At 43.0% G+C, this 22988-nt stretch overlaps 1 protein-coding gene across 1 annotated transcript in view; it reads right to left on the bottom strand.

Moving 5' to 3' along the window:
- Positions 1-22988, bottom strand: part of LOC5506431 (probable ubiquitin carboxyl-terminal hydrolase FAF-X) — a 54137-nt gene that overhangs the window by 15149 nt on the left and 16000 nt on the right. Inside the window, exons 23-54 of the mRNA XM_048732169.1 lie at positions 22605-22700; positions 22196-22428; positions 21301-21429; positions 21099-21210; positions 20342-20479; positions 19774-19894; positions 19318-19448; positions 19028-19090; positions 18684-18775; positions 17862-18117; positions 17033-17158; positions 16175-16231; positions 15420-15526; positions 14985-15093; positions 14646-14701; positions 14072-14162; positions 13679-13834; positions 13366-13429; positions 13054-13200; positions 12596-12714; positions 12001-12305; positions 11409-11724; positions 10640-10725; positions 10040-10131; positions 9464-9608; positions 8322-8400; positions 8004-8068; positions 7648-7748; positions 6944-7083; positions 6495-6583; positions 6061-6202; positions 5442-5535 (exon numbers count right to left, since the gene is read on the bottom strand). Of these exons, the coding sequence (XP_048588126.1) occupies positions 5442-5535; positions 6061-6202; positions 6495-6583; positions 6944-7083; positions 7648-7748; positions 8004-8068; positions 8322-8400; positions 9464-9608; positions 10040-10131; positions 10640-10725; positions 11409-11724; positions 12001-12305; positions 12596-12714; positions 13054-13200; positions 13366-13429; positions 13679-13834; positions 14072-14162; positions 14646-14701; positions 14985-15093; positions 15420-15526; positions 16175-16231; positions 17033-17158; positions 17862-18117; positions 18684-18775; positions 19028-19090; positions 19318-19448; positions 19774-19894; positions 20342-20479; positions 21099-21210; positions 21301-21429; positions 22196-22428; positions 22605-22700 (4057 nt within the window). The remainder of the gene's footprint in view (positions 1-5441; positions 5536-6060; positions 6203-6494; positions 6584-6943; positions 7084-7647; positions 7749-8003; positions 8069-8321; positions 8401-9463; positions 9609-10039; positions 10132-10639; positions 10726-11408; positions 11725-12000; positions 12306-12595; positions 12715-13053; positions 13201-13365; positions 13430-13678; positions 13835-14071; positions 14163-14645; positions 14702-14984; positions 15094-15419; positions 15527-16174; positions 16232-17032; positions 17159-17861; positions 18118-18683; positions 18776-19027; positions 19091-19317; positions 19449-19773; positions 19895-20341; positions 20480-21098; positions 21211-21300; positions 21430-22195; positions 22429-22604; positions 22701-22988) is intronic.

Genomic DNA, 22988 nt, shown 5'->3' with positions numbered 1-22988 from the left:
AGGCTGAACAAGGCTTCTGGTGTGTAAGATTGGTCACGTGTAAATAGGCTGAACAAGGCTTCTGGCGTGTAAGATTGGTCACGTGTAAATAGGCTGAACAAGGCTTATGGCATGTAAGATTGGTCACGTGTAAATAGGCTGAACAAGGCTACTGGCGTGTAAGATTGGTCACGTGTAAATAGGCTGAACAAGGCTACTGGCGTGTAAGATTGGTCACGTGTAAATAGGCTGAACAAGGCTACTGGCGTGTAAGATTGGTCACGTGCAAATAGGCTGAACAAGGCTACTGGCGTGTAAGATTGGTCACGTGTAAATAGGCTGAACAAGGCTTCTGGCGTGTAAGATTGGTCACGTGTAAATAGGCTGAACAAGGCTTATGGCATGTAAGATTGGTCACGTGTAAATAGGCCGAACAAGGCTTCTGGCGTGTAAGATTGGTCACGTGTAAATAGGCTGAACAAGGCTTCTGGCGTGTAAGATTGGTCACGTGTAAATAGGCTGAACAAGGCTTCTGGCGTGTAAGATTGGTCACGTGTAAATAGGCTGAACAAGGCTTATGGCATGTAAGATTGGTCACGTGTAAATAGGCTGAACAAGGCTTATGGCATGTAAGATTGGTCACGTGTAAATAGGCTGAACAAGGCTTCTGGCGTGTAAGATTGGTCACGTGTAAATAGGCTGAACAAGGCTTCTGGCGTGTAAGATTGGTCACGTGTAAATAGGCTGAACAAGGCTTCTGGCGTGTAAGATTGGTCACGTGTAAATAGGCTGAACAAGGCTACTGGCGTGTAAGATTGGTCACGTGTAAATAGGCTGAACAAGGCTTCTGGCGTGTAAGATTGGTCACGTGTAAATAGGCTGAACAAGGCTTCTGGCGTGTAAGATTGGTCACGTGTAAATAGGCTGAACAAGGCTTCTGGCGTGTAAGATTGGTCACGTGTAAATAGGCTGAACAAGGCTTATGGCATGTAAGATTGGTCACGTGTAAATAGGCTGAACAAGGCTACTGGCGTGTAAGATTGGTCACGTGTAAATAGGCTGAACAAGGCTTCTGGCGTGTAAGATTGGTCACGTGTAAATAGGCTGAACAAGGCTTCTGGCGTGTAAGATTGGTCACGTGTAAATAGGCTGAACAAGGCTTCTGGCGTGTAAGATTGGTCACGTGTAAATAGGCTGAACAAGGCTACTGGCGTGTAAGATTGGTCACGTGTAAATAGGCTGAACAAGGCTTCTGGCGTGTAAGATTGGTCACGTGTAAATAGGCTGAACAAGGCTACTGGCGTGTAAGATTGGTCACGTGTAAATAGGCTGAACAAGGCTTCTGGCGTGTAAGATTGGTCACGTGTAAATAGGCTGAACAAGGCTTCTGGCGTGTAAGATTTGTCACGTGTAAATAGGCTGAACAAGGCTTCTGGCGTGTAAGATTGGTCACGTGTAAATAGGCTGAACAAGGCTACTGGCGTGTAAGATTGGTCACGTGTAAATAGGCTGAACAAGGCTTCTGGCGTGTAAGATTGGTCACGTGTAAATAGGCTGAACAAGGCTTATGGCGTGTAAGATTGGTCACGTGTAAATAGGCTGAACAAGGCTACTTGCGTGTAAGATTGGTCACGTGTAAATAGGCTGAACAAGGCTTATGGCGTGTAAGATTGGTCACGTGTAAATAGGCTGAACAAGGCTTCTGGCGTGTAAGATTGGTCACGTGTAAATAGGCTGAACAAGGCTACTGGCGTGTAAGATTGGTCACGTGTAAATAGGCTGAACAAGGCTACTGGCGTGTAAGATTGGTCACGTGTAAATAGGCTGAACAAGGCTACTGGCGTGTAAGGTCACGTGTAAATAGGCTGAACAAGGCTACTGGCGTGTAAGATTGGTCACGTGTAAATAGCCTGAACAAGGCTTATGGCGTGTAAGATTGGTCATGTGTAAATAGGCTGAACAAGGCTACTGGCGTGTAAGATTGGTCACGTGTAAATAGGCTGAACAAGGCTACTGGCGTGTAAGATTGGTCACGTGTAAATAGGCTGAACAAGGCTACTGGCGTGTAAGATTGGTCACGTGTAAATAGGCTGAACAAGGCTACTGGCGTGTAAGATTGGTCACGTGTAAATAGGCTGAACAAGGCTACTGGCGTGTAAGATTGGTCACGTGTAAATAGGCTGAACAAGGCTACTGGTGTGTAAGATTGGTCACGTGTAAATAGGCTGAACAAGGCTACTGGTGTGTAAGATTGGTCACGTGTAAATAGGCTGAACAAGGCTACTGGTGTGTAAGATTGGTCACGTGTAAATAGGCTGAACAAGGCTACTGGTGTGTAAGATTGGTCACGTGTAAATAGGCTGAACAAGGCTACTGGCGTGTAAGATTGGTCACGTGTAAATAGGCTGAACAAGGCTACTGGCGTGTAAGATTGGTCACGTGTAAATAGGCTGAACAAGGCTTCTGGCGTGTAAGATTGGTCACGTGTAAATAGGCTGAACAAGGCTTCTGGCGTGTAAGATTGGTCACGTGTAAATAGGCTGAACAAGGCTACTGGCGTGTAAGATTGGTCACGTGTAAATAGGCTGAACAAGGCTTCTGGCGTGTAAGATTGGTCACGTGTAAATAGGCTGAACAAGGCTTCTGGCTTGTAAGATTGGTCACGTGTAAATAGGCTGAACAAGGCTACTGGCGTGTAAGATTGGTCACGTGTAAATAGGCTGAACAAGGCTTCTGGCCTGTAAGATTGGTCACGTGTAAATAGGCTGAACAAGGCTACTGGCGTGTAAGGTCACGTGTAAATAGGCTGAACAAGGCTTATGGCATGTAAGATTGGTCACGTGTAAATAGGCTGAACAAGGCTACTGGTGTGTAAGATTGGTCACGTGAAAATAGGCTGAACAAGGCTACTGGCGTGTAAGATTGGTCACGTGTAAATAGGCTGAACAAGGCTACTGGTGTGTAAGATTGGTCACGTGTAAATAGGCTGAACAAGGCTTATGGCGTGTAAGATTGGTCACGTGTAAATAGGCTGAACAAGGGTACTGGTGTGTAAGATTGGTCACGTGTAAATAGGCTGAACAAGGCTTCTGGCGTGTAAGATTGGTCACGTGTAAATAGGCTGAACAAGGCTTCTGGCGTGTAAGATTGGTCACGTGTAAATAGGCTGAACAAGGCTACTGGCGTGTAAGATTGGTCACGTGTAAATAGGCTGAACAAGGCTTCTGGCGTGTAAGATTGGTCACGTGTAAATAGGCTGAACAAGGCTACTGGCGTGTAAGATTGGTCACGTGTAAATAGGCTGAACAAGGCTTCTGGCGTGTAAGATTGGTCACGTGTAAATAGGCTGAACAAGGCTTCTGGCGTGTAAGATTGGTCACGTGTAAATAGGCTGAACAAGGCTTCTGGCGTGTAAGATTGGTCACGTGTAAATAGGCTGAACAAGGCTACTGGCGTGTAAGATTGGTCACGTGTAAATAGGCTGAACAAGGCTTCTGGCGTGTAAGATTGGTCACGTGTAAATAGGCTGAACAAGGCTTATGGCGTGTAAGATTGGTCACGTGTAAATAGGCTGAACAAGGCTACTTGCGTGTAAGATTGGTCACGTGTAAATAGGCTGAACAAGGCTTATGGCGTGTAAGATTGGTCACGTGAAAATAGGCTGAACAAGGCTTCTGGCGTGTAAGATTGGTCACGTGTAAATAGGCTGAACAAGGCTACTGGCGTGTAAGATTGGTCACGTGTAAATAGGCTGAACAAGGCTACTGGCGTGTAAGATTGGTCACGTGTAAATAGGCTGAACAAGGCTACTGGCGTGTAAGGTCACGTGTAAATAGGCTGAACAAGGCTACTGGCGTGTAAGATTGGTCACGTGTAAATAGGCTGAACAAGGCTTATGGCGTGTAAGATTGGTCACGTGTAAATAGGCTGAACAAGGCTACTGGCGTGTAAGATTGGTCACGTGTAAATAGGCTGAACAAGGCTACTGGCGTGTAAGATTGGTCACGTGTAAATAGGCTGAACAAGGCTACTGGCGTGTAAGATTGGTCACGTGTAAATAGGCTGAACAAGGCTACTGGCGTGTAAGATTGGTCACGTGTAAATAGGCTGAACAAGGCTACTGGCGTGTAAGATTGGTCACGTGTAAATAGGCTGAACAAGGCTACTGGTGTGTAAGATTGGTCACGTGTAAATAGGCTGAACAAGGCTACTGGTGTGTAAGATTGGTCACGTGTAAATAGGCTGAACAAGGCTACTGGTGTGTAAGATTGGTCACGTGTAAATAGGCTGAACAAGGCTACTGGTGTGTAAGATTGGTCACGTGTAAATAGGCTGAACAAGGCTACTGGTGTGTAAGATTGGTCACGTGTAAATAGGCTGAACAAGGCTACTGGCGTGTAAGATTGGTCACGTGTAAATAGGCTGAACAAGGCTTCTGGCGTGTAAGATTGGTCACGTGTAAATAGGCTGAACAAGGCTTCTGGCGTGTAAGATTGGTCACGTGTAAATAGGCTGAACAAGGCTACTGGCGTGTAAGATTGGTCACGTGTAAATAGGCTGAACAAGGCTTCTGGCGTGTAAGATTGGTCACGTGTAAATAGGCTGAACAAGGCTTCTGGCTTGTAAGATTGGTCACGTGTAAATAGGCTGAACAAGGCTTCTGGCGTGTAAGATTGGTCACGTGTAAATAGGCTGAACAAGGCTTCTGGCGTGTAAGATTGGTCACGTGTAAATAGGCTGAACAAGGCTACTGGCGTGTAAGATTGGTCACGTGTAAATAGGCTGAACAAGGCTACTGGCGTGTAAGATTGGTCACGTGTAGATAGGCTGAACAAGGCTTATGGCGTGTAAGATTGGTCACGTGTAAATAGGCTGAACATTGTTGCTGGCCTATTTTAGATTAGTCACGAAAGGTTGATTGCGCACTATCACCCACGTTTGTTGGTTGGCAGACAAGGTCCTTGGGGGCTCCTGGTGTTTTAAAGAAGTATGGTCTTGATTAAAGCCGCATTGTCACCAGTTTACTTCCGGTCGATTACGTAACAATATCCGATGATTTTTAACGGAAAACACGAAAAATATTTCAAAATATTGAAAGCAGTGTGTTTATTGGTAGTTTCTTTGAGGATCTGATTGATAATTTAGAGCGGATGGCCTGTTTAATATCTCGGATTTTAAAAGATTCTTTTGTCTTTTGACGGTTGAGGTTTCCGTCGAACCTCCGGAGGTAAACTGGTGATAATGCGGCTTTAAGCGGCTCGTGCGAGCATGTCGTCTTTTGCACATGAAATTTAATTGAGAAGCTCAACCCCATGTTTAGTATTGTGGAAGCGCTCTATATTCTGACATTCACCGGATATTAACCGGACATTAACCAGAACAATGCGACTTTGGTGGCAAGTCTATTAATCTAAGCCCAAACAATTGAATAGAATTCATCTCAACCTTCCTTTGGGCGTTACCTGACTCGGGAAGCCCGGGGATCGGGCCACATGGTCCGTCCAGCCGTGTGTGGTGCGCAAGAAACACCAGAATCTTGGCAAATGCGTGACGTACCTAGGGTCGAACGGTTTTCGGTGAGTGAGCATGCTATGTAATGGAAGGTTCGTAATGTGATTTAACAGCGATGCTATAGTAACAAACTCTTCCCGCTGTTTTCCATCCATCCCTCTTCCAACCCCAGACAACCCTCATTACAACGCTCCGTCTATCACAAAAGAAATTGCCCACCGTAACAGAAATAGGATACATGTAGCATTATCAATACTTAGGACCAATAATAGAGGATAGCGACGGCAATGGCATAGCGCACAAAATGAAGGACCTACACGGACAAATGGACCTACGTCTGTCTAATCTATCAAATATGTTGTCCTTGCAAGTTCAACAGGGTAACTCACCAAACGTTTCTGTTCGGGTATTTTGAATTCACGGCGAGGAATAAGAGCGAAACGTTTGTCTTGTTGTGCGGAAAGCTGCGATATATATGTCTCTATTGCGTCGCTTTCGATGTTGCCGTTCGAAATGCGTTTGGGGTGGGGCTGGGTTTGTTTGCTGTCTACTTAATCTGCCTACAGTTACCTCAGCAGTCGGGCTCTCTAGAAGGTATTCGCTGAATCTGTCTGGTTGAGCGAACAACACTTCCTTGGCGAACCACCACCTGACAGCGGAGCTCTGGCGCAATAGAGCGGCCACTGCATCGTACCATTCGTTAGCGGGACCCCTGCGAAACACCCGGATCGTGAGAAACCAAACAGCGGGAGATAAAGAAACAGCGAGTAACATGCAATGATATCAAAGAACCAGTGTTAAGAAGCAGAGAGTACCATGCAGTAATATCAAACAAGCAGTGTGTTGCCAATGGTTCAGAGGTATTTAAGAAGCAGAGAGTACCATGCAGTAATATCAAACAAGCAGTGTCTTGCCAATGGAGAATTTAAGAAGCAGTGAGTAACGCAATCAATCAGACTTCGCTAACAAAACAAGTAAATAACAATAATCTGGGCCCTCCTTACCTGACGGTTTTCTTTGTGTGGAAGCCGGTGGTAAATAGGAACCGTGACACAAGTTTGATGCTTATCATCGCGAGCTCTTCCATGCCAGCCTATGAGAAGTCGTCACAGTTAGATCATTAATAAATAGTCACAAGTCTCCTATAACATAAAACCCCCGACTAGTTTCATTTAGTTTAAAGTTGTTGCGCGACCTCGGCAAATCCAAAATCCTCGCTCGTGTAGGGATAGCGCATAGTCACTACGAGCTACCGTCTAAACCAATCGATGACTTCCATGTTTCACTGTCACGTCATAAACTATTTGATTGCACCCAGCAAGGAAATTGACTATTCACGGTGGTATGGTTGGCTACGCGCTATTCCCAGGCGGGAAATGGATTTGAATTCTCGGCGGTCGCACAACAACGAATTCGGCTAGAATATAATATTTACACTTTTTCGTAAACTTACCGCGTTCTCGAGCCCAGCATTGGCCGTAACCAGCTTACGCATAAACTGGAAGTACTCGGGGCTGTACTGGGTTCGGTTATGCAAGAAGTGCACGTTTTGTTTACGCACTGCGCGCTCGATACTCGGGGGCATCTTTAGAGCTGCGAAACAACAAAATAAATTAGCTGATGTGCCTTATTCGACACATCAAGGGACACCCATATTCAAGGAATATCCTTGATTGAAAGAACACAATTAGAAAGAGATTATTTTATCACTCGCAGTTTTTGGGTCACTTTATTTACCAGTAGCTCTAGAAGGGCTATCATTACAGCGTCCCCCTGCCACCCGCGCAATTTATTATCAACGTTTAGATCCCAGTGGTAAATTCCAGAGTAATTGAAATAGATACCTCAAAGTTCTTGAAATGAAAGAGTATAAGGGGCAGATATAGGGATGGGCCGAGCTACTAGAAATGACACGAAATATAAGGAAATAGACGAAGAGAAATGAATGCCCCCCTTTTCTTGAAAACCTTTCTTTGTCCCCCCCCCCTCTACAAACTCCTGCATCCCCCCTGAGTATGCACAGGAGAGATACAAAGTTGCATTCAACATGTTCACACATTGTTGTTGAAATGTTGCGCCAATGCTATGCGAGTGAGCAAGCTGCCGTACAATGACTTCAAGCACCGTCCAATTCTTCTACATTTTGCCTCCAGGTACCTTGGACAGACTCCGGGGTGTTGCTAGTGTCGATGATATCCTCGCGCTCGTAGAACAAGATGTATGCGTTCCACCATCGCTTCTGTCGGCGGTATGACATCCTAAAAACAGACATACCGGTTTTCGCAAAAAGTGAAATTTAAGATGTAAGCCCAGGTTCCAATGAATCCTGAAGTCATATTATTGACAATGCTGATCTATGGATAAATACGTGACCACTCTCATCAACTCTCAAAGACCGTTTACTCGCAACCCTGTGAGAGCTAGAAAGTGTGGAATTTTCAGCGAGTCTCATCAACCACCGTATCTGTTTAATAAAGGCTTTCGTCTAGTGCAACACCAAATATTAGACATACCGTTTCAACATGTGATCAAACACTTCCCCCATGTACTCGCCGCCAAAGCATTGAGCCTTCATTTCCTAGAAGATGAGAAAGTTATATTAAGAAATAGTCATGTGCAAACTTTTGACCCCTGAGTTAAGCTTGATTGTGCTCGGATACGAAACCTCGCATGGGTGTTGAGCGATCTTCTCCTCTACGTATTTTACACCCGGAGACTTCTCTCCTTTTTAAACAACTGCGGGCAAAGGTAAGACCGCTACCTCAAGTCCAATAATTATTTAAGGGATTTGACTAGAGTTGTACTACAGACGAATATTGAATACACCTAACCTCGTCATCCTCCATCTTGCATTCGGAGACATCACCGTCATCAAACTTGTACCAGCGATGGGAATCGTCTGAGCTAGACCTGGGGGAATACAACGATAGAACGTCATGGACGCTTCTAAGAGAGCAGGACTTTAGAAGCTAGTTGGTGCAGGTCTGCACTTCAACGGTTGAACCATGCCGCAAATTTACACTCTCGAGAAAACACCGCGTCACGTGGCCTGTTCCAAAGGCGCTAGTTGCGTGAAAGATGGAAAAGGAGGTGATGGCGAGCAGATTTCGGAGCCGAGCTTTCTTGCTCGCCCCATTCTCCCTATTTTTTGCGGAGCGCTACAGCTCCCGCTCCATCGGCTAATTCAAGTGAGTGAATAGACTACTCTTGAGAAAGTATAGTTAAAAATGTATGCGACTTAAACAGTGGGAATTTTTTTTTCCAAAGAGACCGTCCAAAAATTTATGGATGACGGAAGCATTCCACATGCTCTAAGCCAGTATCTTATCGACATTCATTCAGCCATATCCTGTTAAAGGAGCGTAAAACAACCGTCAGGGACGCTTGTTTGAGATAAGTAACCTGCCAAGGCGATAAGGCATACATCACCTCCCACCCGCCATATACTGTATGGATCTATTTGTATCTATATGGAGTGCTAAGCGCCTGATAGCAATAGCTTCATTGGTATTAGCCTCTTGGACTTGTTTTTAGATGGGAGAAGGACAACGCTCAAAGGGCAATCGCCTAACGAGGACACCTCGTTACTAAGGGCAGTTGCCAAAGACCTATACACATATCTGAAATATAAACCCGCTTAATAAGGACACCCGATAAATGAACAAGGATTTTGAGGTTCCCAAAGTGTCCATATAATCAGAGCCGTTTTAAAGCACACCTTTGTTATTGTTTTGATTTAAAGTTGAAAGGCACGTCATGTGCTAACATTTCGAAAAAAAAACATCTTACAACAAAGTTTAATACTTTATTTACAAAATTCCATAGAAAATATCGCATTGGCTCCCCCAAATCAGTAGATGTAAATGGATACACTTTCACACTTTAATGCTTTGCTAGGATGACAAAATGGCGGCTGACAGAAGCTGTTTAACTGTAATAAGGAATTGAGTTTATCCACAGGAGTATACAGTACCTCTGTAGTATGTAACAGTAATAATGACCACCACTCGCTTGACCACTGTGTACCAGGATCCCTCTCAGCCGATAATGAGTGCTGAGGGCCTGGGGTGGAGGGTCATGCTTCTCGGACTCGGCTACCAGCTCGGGTGGAATTTCTCCTGGAAAACAAAAACGTGATCACGAATCCTTGATTTGAAGGCATTTGAAACATTGACCTCCTATCCTCCGGTTCCCGTGTGAGATGAGTCAGTTAGTTTTCGCCTTTGGTCTTTTATCCGGATCTTCATGTTATCTGCGCTGTATTTCCAGGTCAGACATGAAATCACGTCGAATGTGTCCCACAAAAGGCCTGGGTCACTCACCTTTGACTTCGACTATACCAAATTGTACTGCACTAAGGGTGTTTGGGTGTTTTTAGTTTTTATTCATTAATTTAACTTAATTTTGCTTTTCAACAACATTTGCCAAGAATAGCTGAAAATCCAAACACAACGCAAAGAACTGTTGGTAGATTTAATCCCTGATTGTAAGTTCGAAACAGTTGTTCAATCGCAAGAGCCGAGCTCCAAAGAACGATCTAAGGCCTTACCCTCAGCTTTGGCAAGTCCGAGTTCCGTATACGGTTCCATGTCGATCTCGCGCGGAAACTCAAAATAGTCATTGAACTTAACCGCACATTCCCTGAAAAACGAAATAATAAAGAAGAACGACTTAACGTAAGACAAATGGCTTTGTATAAGAGAGAGCAGGTACTGTAACGAATGCATAAAAAAGGAAATAGAAATCTTGGTGGAAACATCGGTCAGCATTACCAGTCCAGCACTGCCCGACTGACCCCCAAAAAATAGAAATGTGGCGCCCGTCTTATTATGATAAGGGGTAAGGCTTTCGGCTAGACAAGCACGTCAAATCTAAAGCCGAAAAACCCCCATCCCTGGATAGCGGGCTCAGCCCAATTTTAAAACTCAGAGCCGTAGCAAGCTACGTATGATTGGGGGGGGGGGGGGGGGGGAGGGGAGCACAACACAGAAACTAAAAAATATCGGGGGCCACAGCCACGCCCCTACTGGTCATTTCCTTATAATTTAGAAATATTGGGGGACACATGCTCCCGGTGCCCCACCCCCTGCTACGTCCCTGACACTGTTTTCACAAGTGCGTGGCTATAGTTTGCGATGGCGTGTATTACCGTTCCCAGTCGTAATCAAATCTTTTGAGCTGGATAGCCATGACGCGAGGTAGCTTGCTGATGCACATCCTCTTCACTGTGTCAACCTGAGGACAAAAGGCAATAATACGAAATGATGACCACAACAGACCTTTAACACCGACTCTTTATACTAGAGACTCGAAGGAAAATAAATGTATTGGCGATGATTTGAGTATACACCTATTTCAATAAAGGTTGTCAGTGCAAATGGCAAATGGCGATTAGCAAATGGCAGTTCTACGACCGAAAGTAACCATGCGTCTCAAAGAATATTGATAAATCAAACAATTATACATTAAAGGTTACCAATGCTTGGCTCTGACATTGCTGGACTTTATTTAACACCTTTAATTTTAGAATAACTAGTACCCATAAAGCCATTTACCATTTGCCTTTCGCCATTTGCACTGACAACATTTTTTGAAATAGGTGTATGCCTGGTTTCGGAGGAGCCTGAGAGTATTGTTTTGTAGTGCCCGTGCCTCTTATCGCCACTGGGTTCTGAGCTCGATTGCTGGGTCCAAATTTACTTAAGTTAGTTGCTCCGAGGGCTTTTCCGGGTCCCCCTCACACAAAAAAAAAAATAAATAAAATAAAAATTTCAATCTAAGCGATGTTTCATGGTCAGACACGAGACGTTGGCAGCTGCCTAGGGCATTTTCGACACGACCAGGTTCGTTCGTTAAACCTCCGCTTTGTGATTATGCATTTCGGCTTCGGCTTTCATGTTTCATCCGCCCATCCTTACCTTTTTATCACACTTTTCGCAGTGGTAAGCGTTGGCCCCTTCCAGCAGATCTCCCTTTACAAACTGCTCCATAGAGTCGTGCAGGCTCTGATGGTTCCTGATATCCACGTTCAGTGCGATGAAGGGTGCCTCGCGGGAGTACCTGTGGGGACAACCCTTGCAGATCTTCTGGTCCGCGAAGGACCCGCCCAGGACCTTGGAGAAGATTGGTTCATTGCCAAGTACCTTCATCCCCTCGTCGAGATTGTCTAGGAGGTTGTTGAAAAACTCTAATGCATCGTGCTGCTCACGGAGATTCACAGGCTCGCCCAGAAACCTATAGTACGAAAAACATTTATGAGTTAGAAGAATGGATCCGATTAAAGATAATAAAAAAAAAACCTCCGAGGCTGCCCTCCGACGGCCCAAAAGTTAAAAATGGCGGGCGAAACATTGTTTAATCTATAAAAAAAAAACATCAAATTGGTGCATCTCAAAAAAAGTAAAGCTTCTTTTTTTTCGTTTCAAGTGAGCTCATGTGTAATGCCCCAAATTTGAAGTGCTTGTTATCATGTGTGCGTGCTTGCGCATTTGCGTGTCTCGAGGTCCTTACTTGAAGGTCTTCCAAAAGCCCTTAGGAATGTGGAACTGCAGCTGGCTCTGAGACAAGTGACCAAAGATGTACTGGATTTGTCGCAGCACGTTGACCTGATAGTTCTTCTGTTCCTGCGCCTTATCCCGTGCTTCCCCTCCCTGGGTCTCTAAATCTTTGCTGCTCTCCTCTGAATGGTATCCCGTGTCGATTGTACTTTCACTCTCGGACTTCTCCTCTAGCTCGACTGAGGGGTCTTCTTCTTCCTCGGCGGCAGCGCCCTCTACCGCTAGCACCCCTTTGCGCAGCTCCGGGATCATGAATAGCTGCAAATATGAAAAAAAAAATTCTTATATAGCACAGGAACAAGAAGACTTCTAAGATAACGTAATCATTGCAATAAAAAAAAAAGACTTCTTAGAAAATGTATTTGATGCGCGCACAATAAGACTTTTAAGAAAATGATTTATAGTACGCTAAGACGTCAGAAATGTAATCAATCAAATGTAATCAATGCGCATACTTCGCAGAAAATTTTTGAACTCGCGAAGAATAAGTTAGGAAAATAAGTTAGCACACGTACAATGAGAGTTCTTAGATGTATAATAAAACTGACCTGCTGAATAACAGAGTTCATGTAGCACGTCGCACCGGCATTCTTCAGACCCACATAGCCCATGTATGGGCGTGGTCCAATAGGGGGCAGATGCTCCCACTCTGTGACCGACGAATTATCTACAACAGAAAGACAAAAAGACAGAATAAAACATTAGCCCAGCAAAAAAAAAGAAAGATAACGATAAGATACCTCTTTTCACGAGTTTGAAAATTCTGAACAATGATTGATAATTCTTGGCAATAACTTTCATATCCTAAACTGCTTGCTTCTAACGAAATTATTCTAATTGTTGGCCAATGAAAAACGGAAGCCGTAATGCAGTTTGTGGATCGCAGCCAGTGTATCGCCACTTGTTTGATCACGCGATGCTTGAATTTATATCGATCTCGACTGCCATAGAATTTGTTTACATATCAACTTTTGGTTGATCAAACAAGCCCATCTTCCCTTCATACCTGAGTAGTACATATCCAGTAGCATGTCTGCTAACAGTCGTAGATTCTGGACGCACCCAGTACACAAGGCGACTAGAAGGTCGAAGCCAGCGACCAGCGTTGCAGGAGTAGAGCAGACAGGCACGACTCGACGATTCCACACATCACCTAATATATCAAAATGCTGTGTTTACTCAAAGTGAAACAATAATCAGCCTTCTAAATGTTCCAAAACTCTGCTACAAATATGCCAATGGAGGGGGGGGGGGGGGAGTAGCTTCTTATCATTATTTATTCTATTTATTCTATACACACTATTTATTCAATACTCACAGTTGCCATTTCTTGCTTCAAGTACGAGTTTAGAGGCGGGAAATATAAAATCTTCAACGAGTTCCTGAGAAGAAAGTTTACAGTTACACCTATGATGCTTTTTTTTTAGGATAATCTAGGGAACGCTTGTATCAACTAAAAATAGACTTATCGCTTTACAATGGGGCCCATACTGCACAAACGACTTGGGGATGAGGGGGGTAAACAAAAACAGTATGGGATGAGATTGAGACATTACGACAAAAAAATTGTACCCCCAACATCTACAACGATCTGTCCTCACCCTTTGTCCCCCCCCCCCCCCCCCCCTCACCTTTACAAGATTGCCACCACCAGCCTGCGAGCCGATCGTTAGCTTGTTCTGTGGGCTTTGGAAAAGGAGCAGCTCTCTGGTAATGCCCAGGTGACCCTCCAATAGACACTCATCAACAGGAATGCGGCACTCCTCTTGAGACGTAAGCACAGCATCCTGGGATACATAAGACCTCGCTTTAACTACAGTGTAATGGTGGAGCACGATTTGTCGATTTGTTCGTAGTGAATTGGAAGACAGGGATATCACCAAATAGAAATTTTTAAAGCGCACACAAAATACAGCAAGATAAAAGAAAGACTTGAAGAACAGATAATATATGGAATAATTTCTCATCAGGTCATCCACTGTACAACGCTCAAAACCTGACGTTCATTTATGTATAAGTTATACCTTTGTCTTTTTAAGCCAGCTGATCTCATTCTTTAGAAGCACCTCAGCTGTGGCCAGCGGGCAGTTGGTGAAAAATGCATGATTAAGCAATCTGATGATAAAAATATCAGCATCACATTATAGATCCATAGTAGATCGTTTTTGGCGTCCCTTTATTTGCAAGGTAATTATAGGGCTTATAAGTAGGGAATGTATATTTGTTTATCCCTTGTATACAGAACCGTTTAGGCGTGTTCTGTTGTATTTTTTGTGCACAATGATATTATTTGGCAAAATAACTTTTAACGTCGTGTATGGTTATCTGTTCTGTTAAACTCTGCATATTGTATGAAACATTCAAGGAGAAATACGAGACAAAAAGTGTCCCGATACCGCATAAAAACATTAAAAATCAAATCTACGTTATGGCTTAGAATAATAACCATACTTCAATGTTTTCGAGTAGTTCCTAGGGCTCAGGTGCCGAACAACTTTTTATAGGCTGAAACACCAGGAAAACTCGACTAATGGATTTGTCAACTGCTTTTGATACAACATTTTCTAAGATTGTACGGTTCCTGTTCCACTATGTTACCTGCACAATAAGTTGAAGTAATCGTGTGAAGAAGACGGGTGCTCCTTGACAGTATTCTAAGGGAGAGATAGATACAAGAGATCGCTATCAGTTGAGCAAAACCAGTACTTCATGGAATCGACATAGTCACCTTGTTGTTCGTTGATGGTAAAATCGTTAACACTTTTCTGAGAATAACCTCGAAAAGCATCTTTTGGTCTAACGAACCGCTAATAGTCTCAAAGGCAGCTTAATAATTCTATTTTCTTCCAAAAGCATTTAACATTAAAGTAGTGTAGTGCTGTGCATGACTCCGCAAGATTTTTTGAAAACCTGCTTTTTTAATGGTAAGAACCTTACCATTAGAACAGTGAAGAGGAGAGTGATGAAAAAGATAATGGGTCGGTGACCAGGAGAACACCTTGTTGCCAACAAAAAGAACTGGTCCGCCGCACTGAACCGCACCGCCCTAGGAAACACATAGCAATGTTATTAGCCGCAACATGACTCGTACTGTGGTTCACTTCCATAGGAAACGCAGTAGCAATGTTAGAAGCCGCAACATTTCCACATATTTGTGGGCGTTCCTAAAATTACTTCTTGCGAGAGCGCTAGATCCTCGAGTATGTGATGTCTCAAACCCTATAACCTTTTTGCTCTGTTTTCACAAAGGCGTAAAACCTACAACTTCAAGCTTCTGTTGATATATTTCTGTTTCCACCATGCCTTCGCAGACCCCCAAATTTGTCCACAACATACCAGTAATTTTCTAACTATACCATGACACGTCAGTACCTGTTTGGGCAGAGGATAAGAAGATCGATGACAAACGACTGCCATGACTTGTCTTTGTTCAGAGAGTCGATTGCAGAAGGACAGAGAGCAAGACATACTGTTAAAACCTGTGGGGAAAAATATATTTTATTATCAGTACATTTTACCGCAGCTGACTTTCAACATCATCTGGAAGTTTCTGATCTTGAATCCTCAGAGAGAGAAAAAGAAGAAAAAAACGAAAGAAAACTTTTGTGGCCATAATTCACTGTTGAAACTGGCGAAAGCCTTAATCCATTAGAAAACAGAAGGAATCAACACTTCCTGTCCGGTGTATTGTTTTTATGGACATTTTTTAGCATTTCATTAATAGACATTAATAGTTCAAAATCTTGAAAGGTCGCAAAAGTTTCACTTAACAATCCCACCTTTTTTATTCGTTTTATACAACATTAGAAGAGGAACGATGTGATGAAATTTCCAAATAACCATAAAAAAACAAAGATTTGCACTTCACCTACCAAATTTACTCGAAAACATCATCTGTGTATTTGCTTAAACAAATACACCGATGGAGATGGATGTTTTTTCCCCCGAAATTTGCTAATTTCCGGTAATTTGCTAGGGCAAGAAAATGGCGGCTGACTGACAGTATTTGATGTTGCTCATTTAGGACTGAAGAAGACAACACAATGCATGATGGAAAGAATGTGTTGGGCCCTTTAATAGATGGGAGTTTTCTTTCTTGAATGCATTTTAAGGAGAATGGATCTTACCTCAAGTGCTTCTTTGGCGACTAGCACATCGTCTTGGTCTAGCATCTCCTGAGAGGCCTGATAGAAGGGACAATCATGTTATCATCTATACAGTTCAATACACGTGTTACAGAGGGAATTTAAGCAAACATGTTTTTGGACGTCGGATGGCGACCGGAAGATGATTTTTGTTTACACACTACTGCAACACTAGCAGGTTCCATGTGTAAGACTGCAGGGTAGAATATAGATATACGTCTTCTTTGATTGTTGAAAAAGCAACTTTACAAAGAAGGAACACATTAAATTTCCGGTTACTGTCTGTTGTTCTGAAAGTTAATTTTTGTTAATCTTTAACACAAAATAAGAGCATTTGAAGCACTTTTAACCTCCATGCTTTCGTAAGCCTTGTTAACAGAAATGCCTATTACTAACATTATGTTAAAAAGACACATATGTCGAACGCCACTTTTTCCGCCGCTACTTCTGTCCCCTCTATATTATCTGGTAAAAATGGCCAAACAATCATGCTTTTGCTTATGCAATGGGTTGATGACAATGTCTAATTATTCATGTGAGAGACCTTGTTAAGTATAGTGAAACAAGAAATCGGAATCAAAACAAGCAATCAGAATATAGACTAACCTCTCTTAAAGGCGTTTTAGGCAGGCGTCGCTCGCTCGCCCGGCGGGGGGAACAGGGGGGGGGGGGGGGGGGGTGGAGCGATTGAGCTACGCCCGCCTAAAAACGTCTGCGAGAGAGGCTAGTCTTTATTCTGATGCTCTATTTTGATTATTTTGGACGCCTGCGAGGGAGGCCAAATTAAGACACGTAAGTCGTAATGTTTTGGAACCCTTACTTGTGTTCGGCCTTTCTCACCTTTTCAAACGTTTTGCTGATGTCTTCAGGGCTGCCGTCAATTAGTTGTAAGGTGCCCCCTGCACTCGCCCATGCAAGTTGCTGCACAGCCTTGATGACCTTTAGGTCTGGGACGTGACCGGTCGCCTAAAACAGGACACCTCAGATAAGCACCAAAAAGCTCTAAGCAAATTACAACACTACTAACATTATGTAGAAAAGCACCCCATATCGACTGCCACTTCTCTATTTCCTTTCCCCCTCGCCTAGCAAGCAAGCGATTCAGCTACGCCTGCCTAAAAACGTCTGCGAGAGAGGCTAGTCTTTATTCTGATTGCTTTATTTTGATTATTTTGAACCAAAAAGCTCTAAGCAAATTACAACACTACTAACATTATGTAGAAAAGCACCCCATATCGACTGCCACTTCTCTATTTCCTTTCCCCCTCGCCTAGCAAGCAAGCGATTCAGCTACGCCTGCCTAAAAACGTCTGCGAGAGAGGCTAGTCTTTATTCTGATTGCTTTATTTTGATTATTTTGAACCAAAAAGCTCTAAGCAAATTACAACACTACTAACATCATCTAGAAAAGCACCCCATATCGACTGCCACTTCTCTATTTCCTTTCCCCCTATATTGTATGGCTTAAATGGCCAAACACGGAGTAGATCAATAGGGGATGTATATCTCAGAAAGCCTCCAATTTGCAATCAGGCTGGGTTAAATGTCTTGATCACAGAGTACATTGCAATGTAAAGATGCTTCTCATCAATCCCAATTTGAAAGGCCAATTAACAACAAGGAGACTTTCCTTTGCACAATTTACAGACTTTCTTATCACTCAACATACCCCTTTACCCATCTTGCGTGCCAGCCTGACCGCCACGTTTTTTAGCATGCACTCGGTGTTTGGGTTTGGGATGAAGACCAGAGCCTGCTGCAGGACTACCACAGCATTGTGGACACTCGCGGGGAAGGGCGCGAGCTGTTGGCCATTGGGGGAAGACTCAGACGGATTAATGGCTTCTGCGACAACCGTGACTTGGGCGTGCCCGATAACGGTGAATAATAGCTTACTGTGTTTAAGTAGCGCATTATATGCAGATCTGGAAAATGATATACATGCTTAATTGCATGAAATTTTCGCGACGTTAAAATGTCACGAAATATTATTTTCGCGTTGTTATTAAAGCAAGTCAAGAACCCATTTTCAAAGTTTTTTTTTCTACCGTAAGCAGGCCCTACCTAGGGGGGTGCAGGGGTTGCGAACTCCCCCCCCCCAAACGGCCAAAGGTTCTCAATTGACGCGCTATTATTTGTAGACAAAACTAAAAAAATATATAAGCTAGATCACTCTGGTATGTAGCCAAATCCGACAATAAACGTCTGGTGGAGATATTGCATGGTCAGATTTTTACCAGAGAACTCCCTTCCCCCCCCCGGAAATATTAGGACCACTTTTTCGGATTTCGCACCCCACCCCCCCCCCCAAGGAAAATCCTGGGTATGGGCCTGCGTAAGTGACACCTTTTTATTTAGAATGCAACATAGACATGCACACATAGACGAGTACGGCGATGTTAGGAAGTTTTGCACATCACGTTCTTTCCAAGGCTGATAAAAATATCCTATGTGTTAAAGAATTGAATGACTAAATTTTGAGTAACGCTACCTTTTAATAATAACGTCTGCCTTGCTAAAGAACTCTGAGTTCGTTAACATGCTTATCACACATGGGATGCCACCACTTTTCAGGAAATCGACCTGGAAAGAAATCACTTTAGCCAAAGGCGCTTAGATAGGATTTGTAGGGTAGGGGGATGTGCACTATAGGTATTTTTAGAGATGGGTTAGCTCACCTCTTCGACCAAGCACATTTAACAGCTCACGCCTGAGACTGAGACGTCGCTGTTTTCTCTCAAAAGAAGCTTTTAAAGTGTACAACTTTTTTTTACATACACATTGGCGTGCCTAGAGCTAAGTGACAATATTTTTTTTACAAGGACGGCCACTTACTTGAAATTCAAACGTTGACTCCTGTGAGACTGATGTTGCAGGCATCAATAACGCATACGTCAGCTGTTGGAAGCAGCAATGTATTTTTCATACCAGCTTTCGTTTGAAAAGAGGTAATATAAAGACCAAAGCAAACAACGCAAGCATCGTCAAGGTGATTACAGTGGAACCTGGATTTTACGATAACCTCGATTTCACGATGGCTTGTTCACGGTTTTACTGATTGTGCTATAAAGAAAGCACAAGGTGTTCATTCCCAAATATCATTACACAACCAATGCCAGACTCACCTCCAGGTTGTATAAGGTTTGCATAGGTGATTTAGGGAAAAAAACAGTTTCCAATTTCTCGGAAGAGGCTTTTGCTCCATTCTCAGCATGGTCGCGACAAATATTCTTGATCTTTTCTACAGTGTGGGTATCTGAAAGAAAATGTATATGATTCGCAATTCCAAGAAAAATATTTCCAAGCATATCAAAGGTGTCAGATTCATCTTTGTGCCCATAATTCTGAGTCCATGAAAGACACTCGCATAACAATCCACATTTACAATTCAAAGTATACAGTTCTAATGAAGGTGACATAACAATAATGTCACAGGTGGTCTAGTGTGTTAGTGCGTCGGCATATAACAATTGTGGCCCACACACGTTGGCACTTAACTACTGTAGACTTGGAGCCAAGCTCTGTTGTTGCACCAGTATAACAGTGGAAGTTATATACAAAATATACAAATCATGGCTCACCTGGAGGTATTAATTCTAGAAGTTGTCGGACCACGTCTCGTAACTCAGATATGTTATTTTCTATTGCTAGGTCGGCCAGGTGAACCAGGTATTGTAAAAAGGTATGGCGTTTGGATAACATCTGGAAATTGTGACAATCAAAACAGCGGAGTTAGGGTACTATACAAGAGGACGTTAGAGGGCAATCGATCTTTATACTCATACCAACTTACAAGCTTAAACTTTAGTTTAGAAAAAAAAACCGAGAAGAAATAAGAAACATATTTTGCATGAGACATGAGTCATGCATTACTGTTGAGTTAAGTAAATGTCTTTATAGCAGCAAGATCTTTGCATTGCAAATTAAGTGCTAAAACTTCTTTTTTAACAGCATTGCAATTTTTTTCAACAATGTTAGTGTGTACTGCTTGATCGCCGTTTAAATATAAGTGAAAAAAGTGACTGCTTAAGTTTTAACTGACAAGTAGTACATGAGTTCAGTATTGTCAAAGGTTTCTGGGGGGTTGTGCTGTAGTTTGTACAGTAGGTTACTTTGGCAGCAGTCACAATATTCAGACATCTCACGTACCACGCCTGGGAGACAGTTCTCCGCCTCAAGGTTTGGACCGTCAAGAGCGGGCGTGGTTGACCCTGTTGAAGACTCAGAGGAGGAGTCGGGGGACGAAGGCATAGAGGATTCTATTGTGCCCACTTTAGCGGTGATAAGCTGCCAAAGTAACAATATAACAATTATTACAAGACATCCAAACATTCCATTTTAATTGCTTTATAAAAAGTTATCAATGTCATATCAATTTGGCATCATTCCGGGTATTGAAGTTTATTTCGTTTCGTGAGTTTCTTTTGTTTTTCCAGCATTAAAAACATAGCTGTGATCGGTAATTGCGAGATACCAAAACTCTGAAATAAGTAAAAGGTATTGCGAAACTTTGCAAAGTGTTTTGTATAATTAAACTAAATTACCTCATCATTGTTATTCTAAACCATAAATTGATCAATTTCAAGGATTCTCAACACTCTTGGTTTATTTGCCATATCGTAGGCCCTGGCCAAACGAGGTCACATGTTGCGCGCAACATTGGGGCCACGAAACATCGGGAAACACGTCTACGTGCGCTTGGAAACATGAAATGTTTCTACCTCGCTGTGGAAACATTTTTTGTCCTGGACACAAAATTTATGGCGCGCAACAATGTTTCCATGGTGGCCAAACTGGAAACATTGACGAACATGCGCGCGGACAGCATGTTTCCGGCAACATGTGTCCTCGTTTGGCCAGGGCCGTAGTAGATATCAAAATGATGTTACCACGAAACTGGACTTACTGTTCTGTCTCTAAGTGGAACTTGGAATACTAGTCTTCTATCATCCGATGGACATAGAAGTTCTCCATTTACATAAAGATCTACTTTGGTTGCTTGAGAAGCCACTTTTATTCTGAAATCAACAAAATCAACATGAATGCAAACATCCTTAAATGGTTGGAGTGCCAGAGAGCAGAGTAGTGCAGACGATCCATCCACGTACCTGCTCAGAATGTGTCTTCTGACAGATGCTATTGATTCGTTCGTGTGAGACCAGATTTCAAACTCCTCCCCTTGCCGTCCGTGAGACGGGAAACGTACAATCAATGACACATGGCGTCCACGACACGATCTGAGCACAATGAAAAACTATGGTCAAAAACACATTTCTGTTGTTCCTATTCCCAAGAAACGGTAGTGTTAGGGTAAATAGGTTAGTAGGCGAATCTGAGTCTTATACAGCCAACACTGTATAAATTTTGAAAGAGAATTGCAGTGTTCTGATTTTTGATAACTCAAAATAAAAAAATAAAAAAAAAACACTACATTTTCTTATTACACTAAAGATGATTAGAAGAACGGCATTTGCAGTTATAATGTTATACCTTTTTACCTTCTATAAATAAAGGAAATTGAAGGAGCAGTAATGCTCAAATGAGAAGCAACTGCTTGCTCGGTGTCATCACACTCCTACTCTCCTACCACCCACCCTACTCACCTGAGGCAGAACTGCTCACTTCTTAATGTCATCACCGTTTAACACGCCCCCTACTCACCTTCCGTGAGGCAGAATAGCTCGCTTCTCCATGTAACATTACTTCAACCCTACTAACCTTCCGTGAGGCATTATTGCTCGCTCCTGCAAGTAACATTACTTCAACCCTACTCACCTTCCATGAGGAAAAATAGCTCGCTCCTCCATGTAACATTACACCAACCCTACTCACCTTCCATGAGGCAGAATTGCTCACTCCTCCAAGTAACATTACTCCAACCCTACTCCCCTTCCATGAGGAAGAATAGCTCGCTTCTCCATGTAACATTACTCCAACCCTACTCACCTTCCATGAGGCAGAATTGCTCGCTCCTCCATGTAACATTACACCAACCCTGCTCACCTTCCATGAGGCAGAATTGCTCGCTCCTCCATGTGATCATCATCACACTCAGCCACGTATTCCTTGAGCACAGTGAGACACCGCACCACCCGTGTCGCCTCTTGGCGCAGGTTAACGTGACTGACCTCCACTTGGTGGTCGCCTTCCTTGTGAGGCTCTTGGTTGGTGAATAATTTAGCAGACTGCTGGATTTTACCCGTGCAAGTCTGGATAAACTTGTCGTGAATTTCAAGCTGATAAAGGGGGAGGTTAGTGTATTACACGTCAACAAAAACACGACAGTTTCATATTTATTCAAAAGGCACTGGTCTTACAGTTAGCTCATGGCTCTTACAGTATAACTCCTGGACTAAAGCGTATTTATAAGTGGTAAAAAAAAATAAGCAACTCTTATACAAGCCCCTCTTACCTGTTTGGCTCTAAGACTTGGTCCCAGATTAGTATAGGTCTCCTTGATAAGTTCTATTGCCCTGCTGGCGATCTCATCTGAACTGCGGAGGACCACCTAGAAGAGCAATAAGGAGAAAAGATTAATGACGATTTTTTAAGAAAATACCAGATGGCCTTTTCAGGGCCCGACAATGAAACACATGGAGAAATGTACTTATTTTTTATTTGACTTCCTAACTAGCATACTTAATTGAAAAACTAGTAGATTGGTTGTTTTACGGACAGCTCATTTATTCTCTTTTATTATTTATTCTCTCGTGTCCTTTGTAAAAGACTAGTGTTTTACTGGTGCGGGCCCCACTTGAAAGCACACCTTTGCACACGCATGAGTGACAGATCTATT

Source organism: Nematostella vectensis, chromosome 9 (genome assembly GCF_932526225.1).
Source record: "Nematostella vectensis chromosome 9, jaNemVect1.1, whole genome shotgun sequence".
Lineage (NCBI taxonomy): Eukaryota > Metazoa > Cnidaria > Anthozoa > Actiniaria > Edwardsiidae > Nematostella > Nematostella vectensis.
This window is presented reverse-complemented; position numbering and strand designations above follow the sequence as displayed.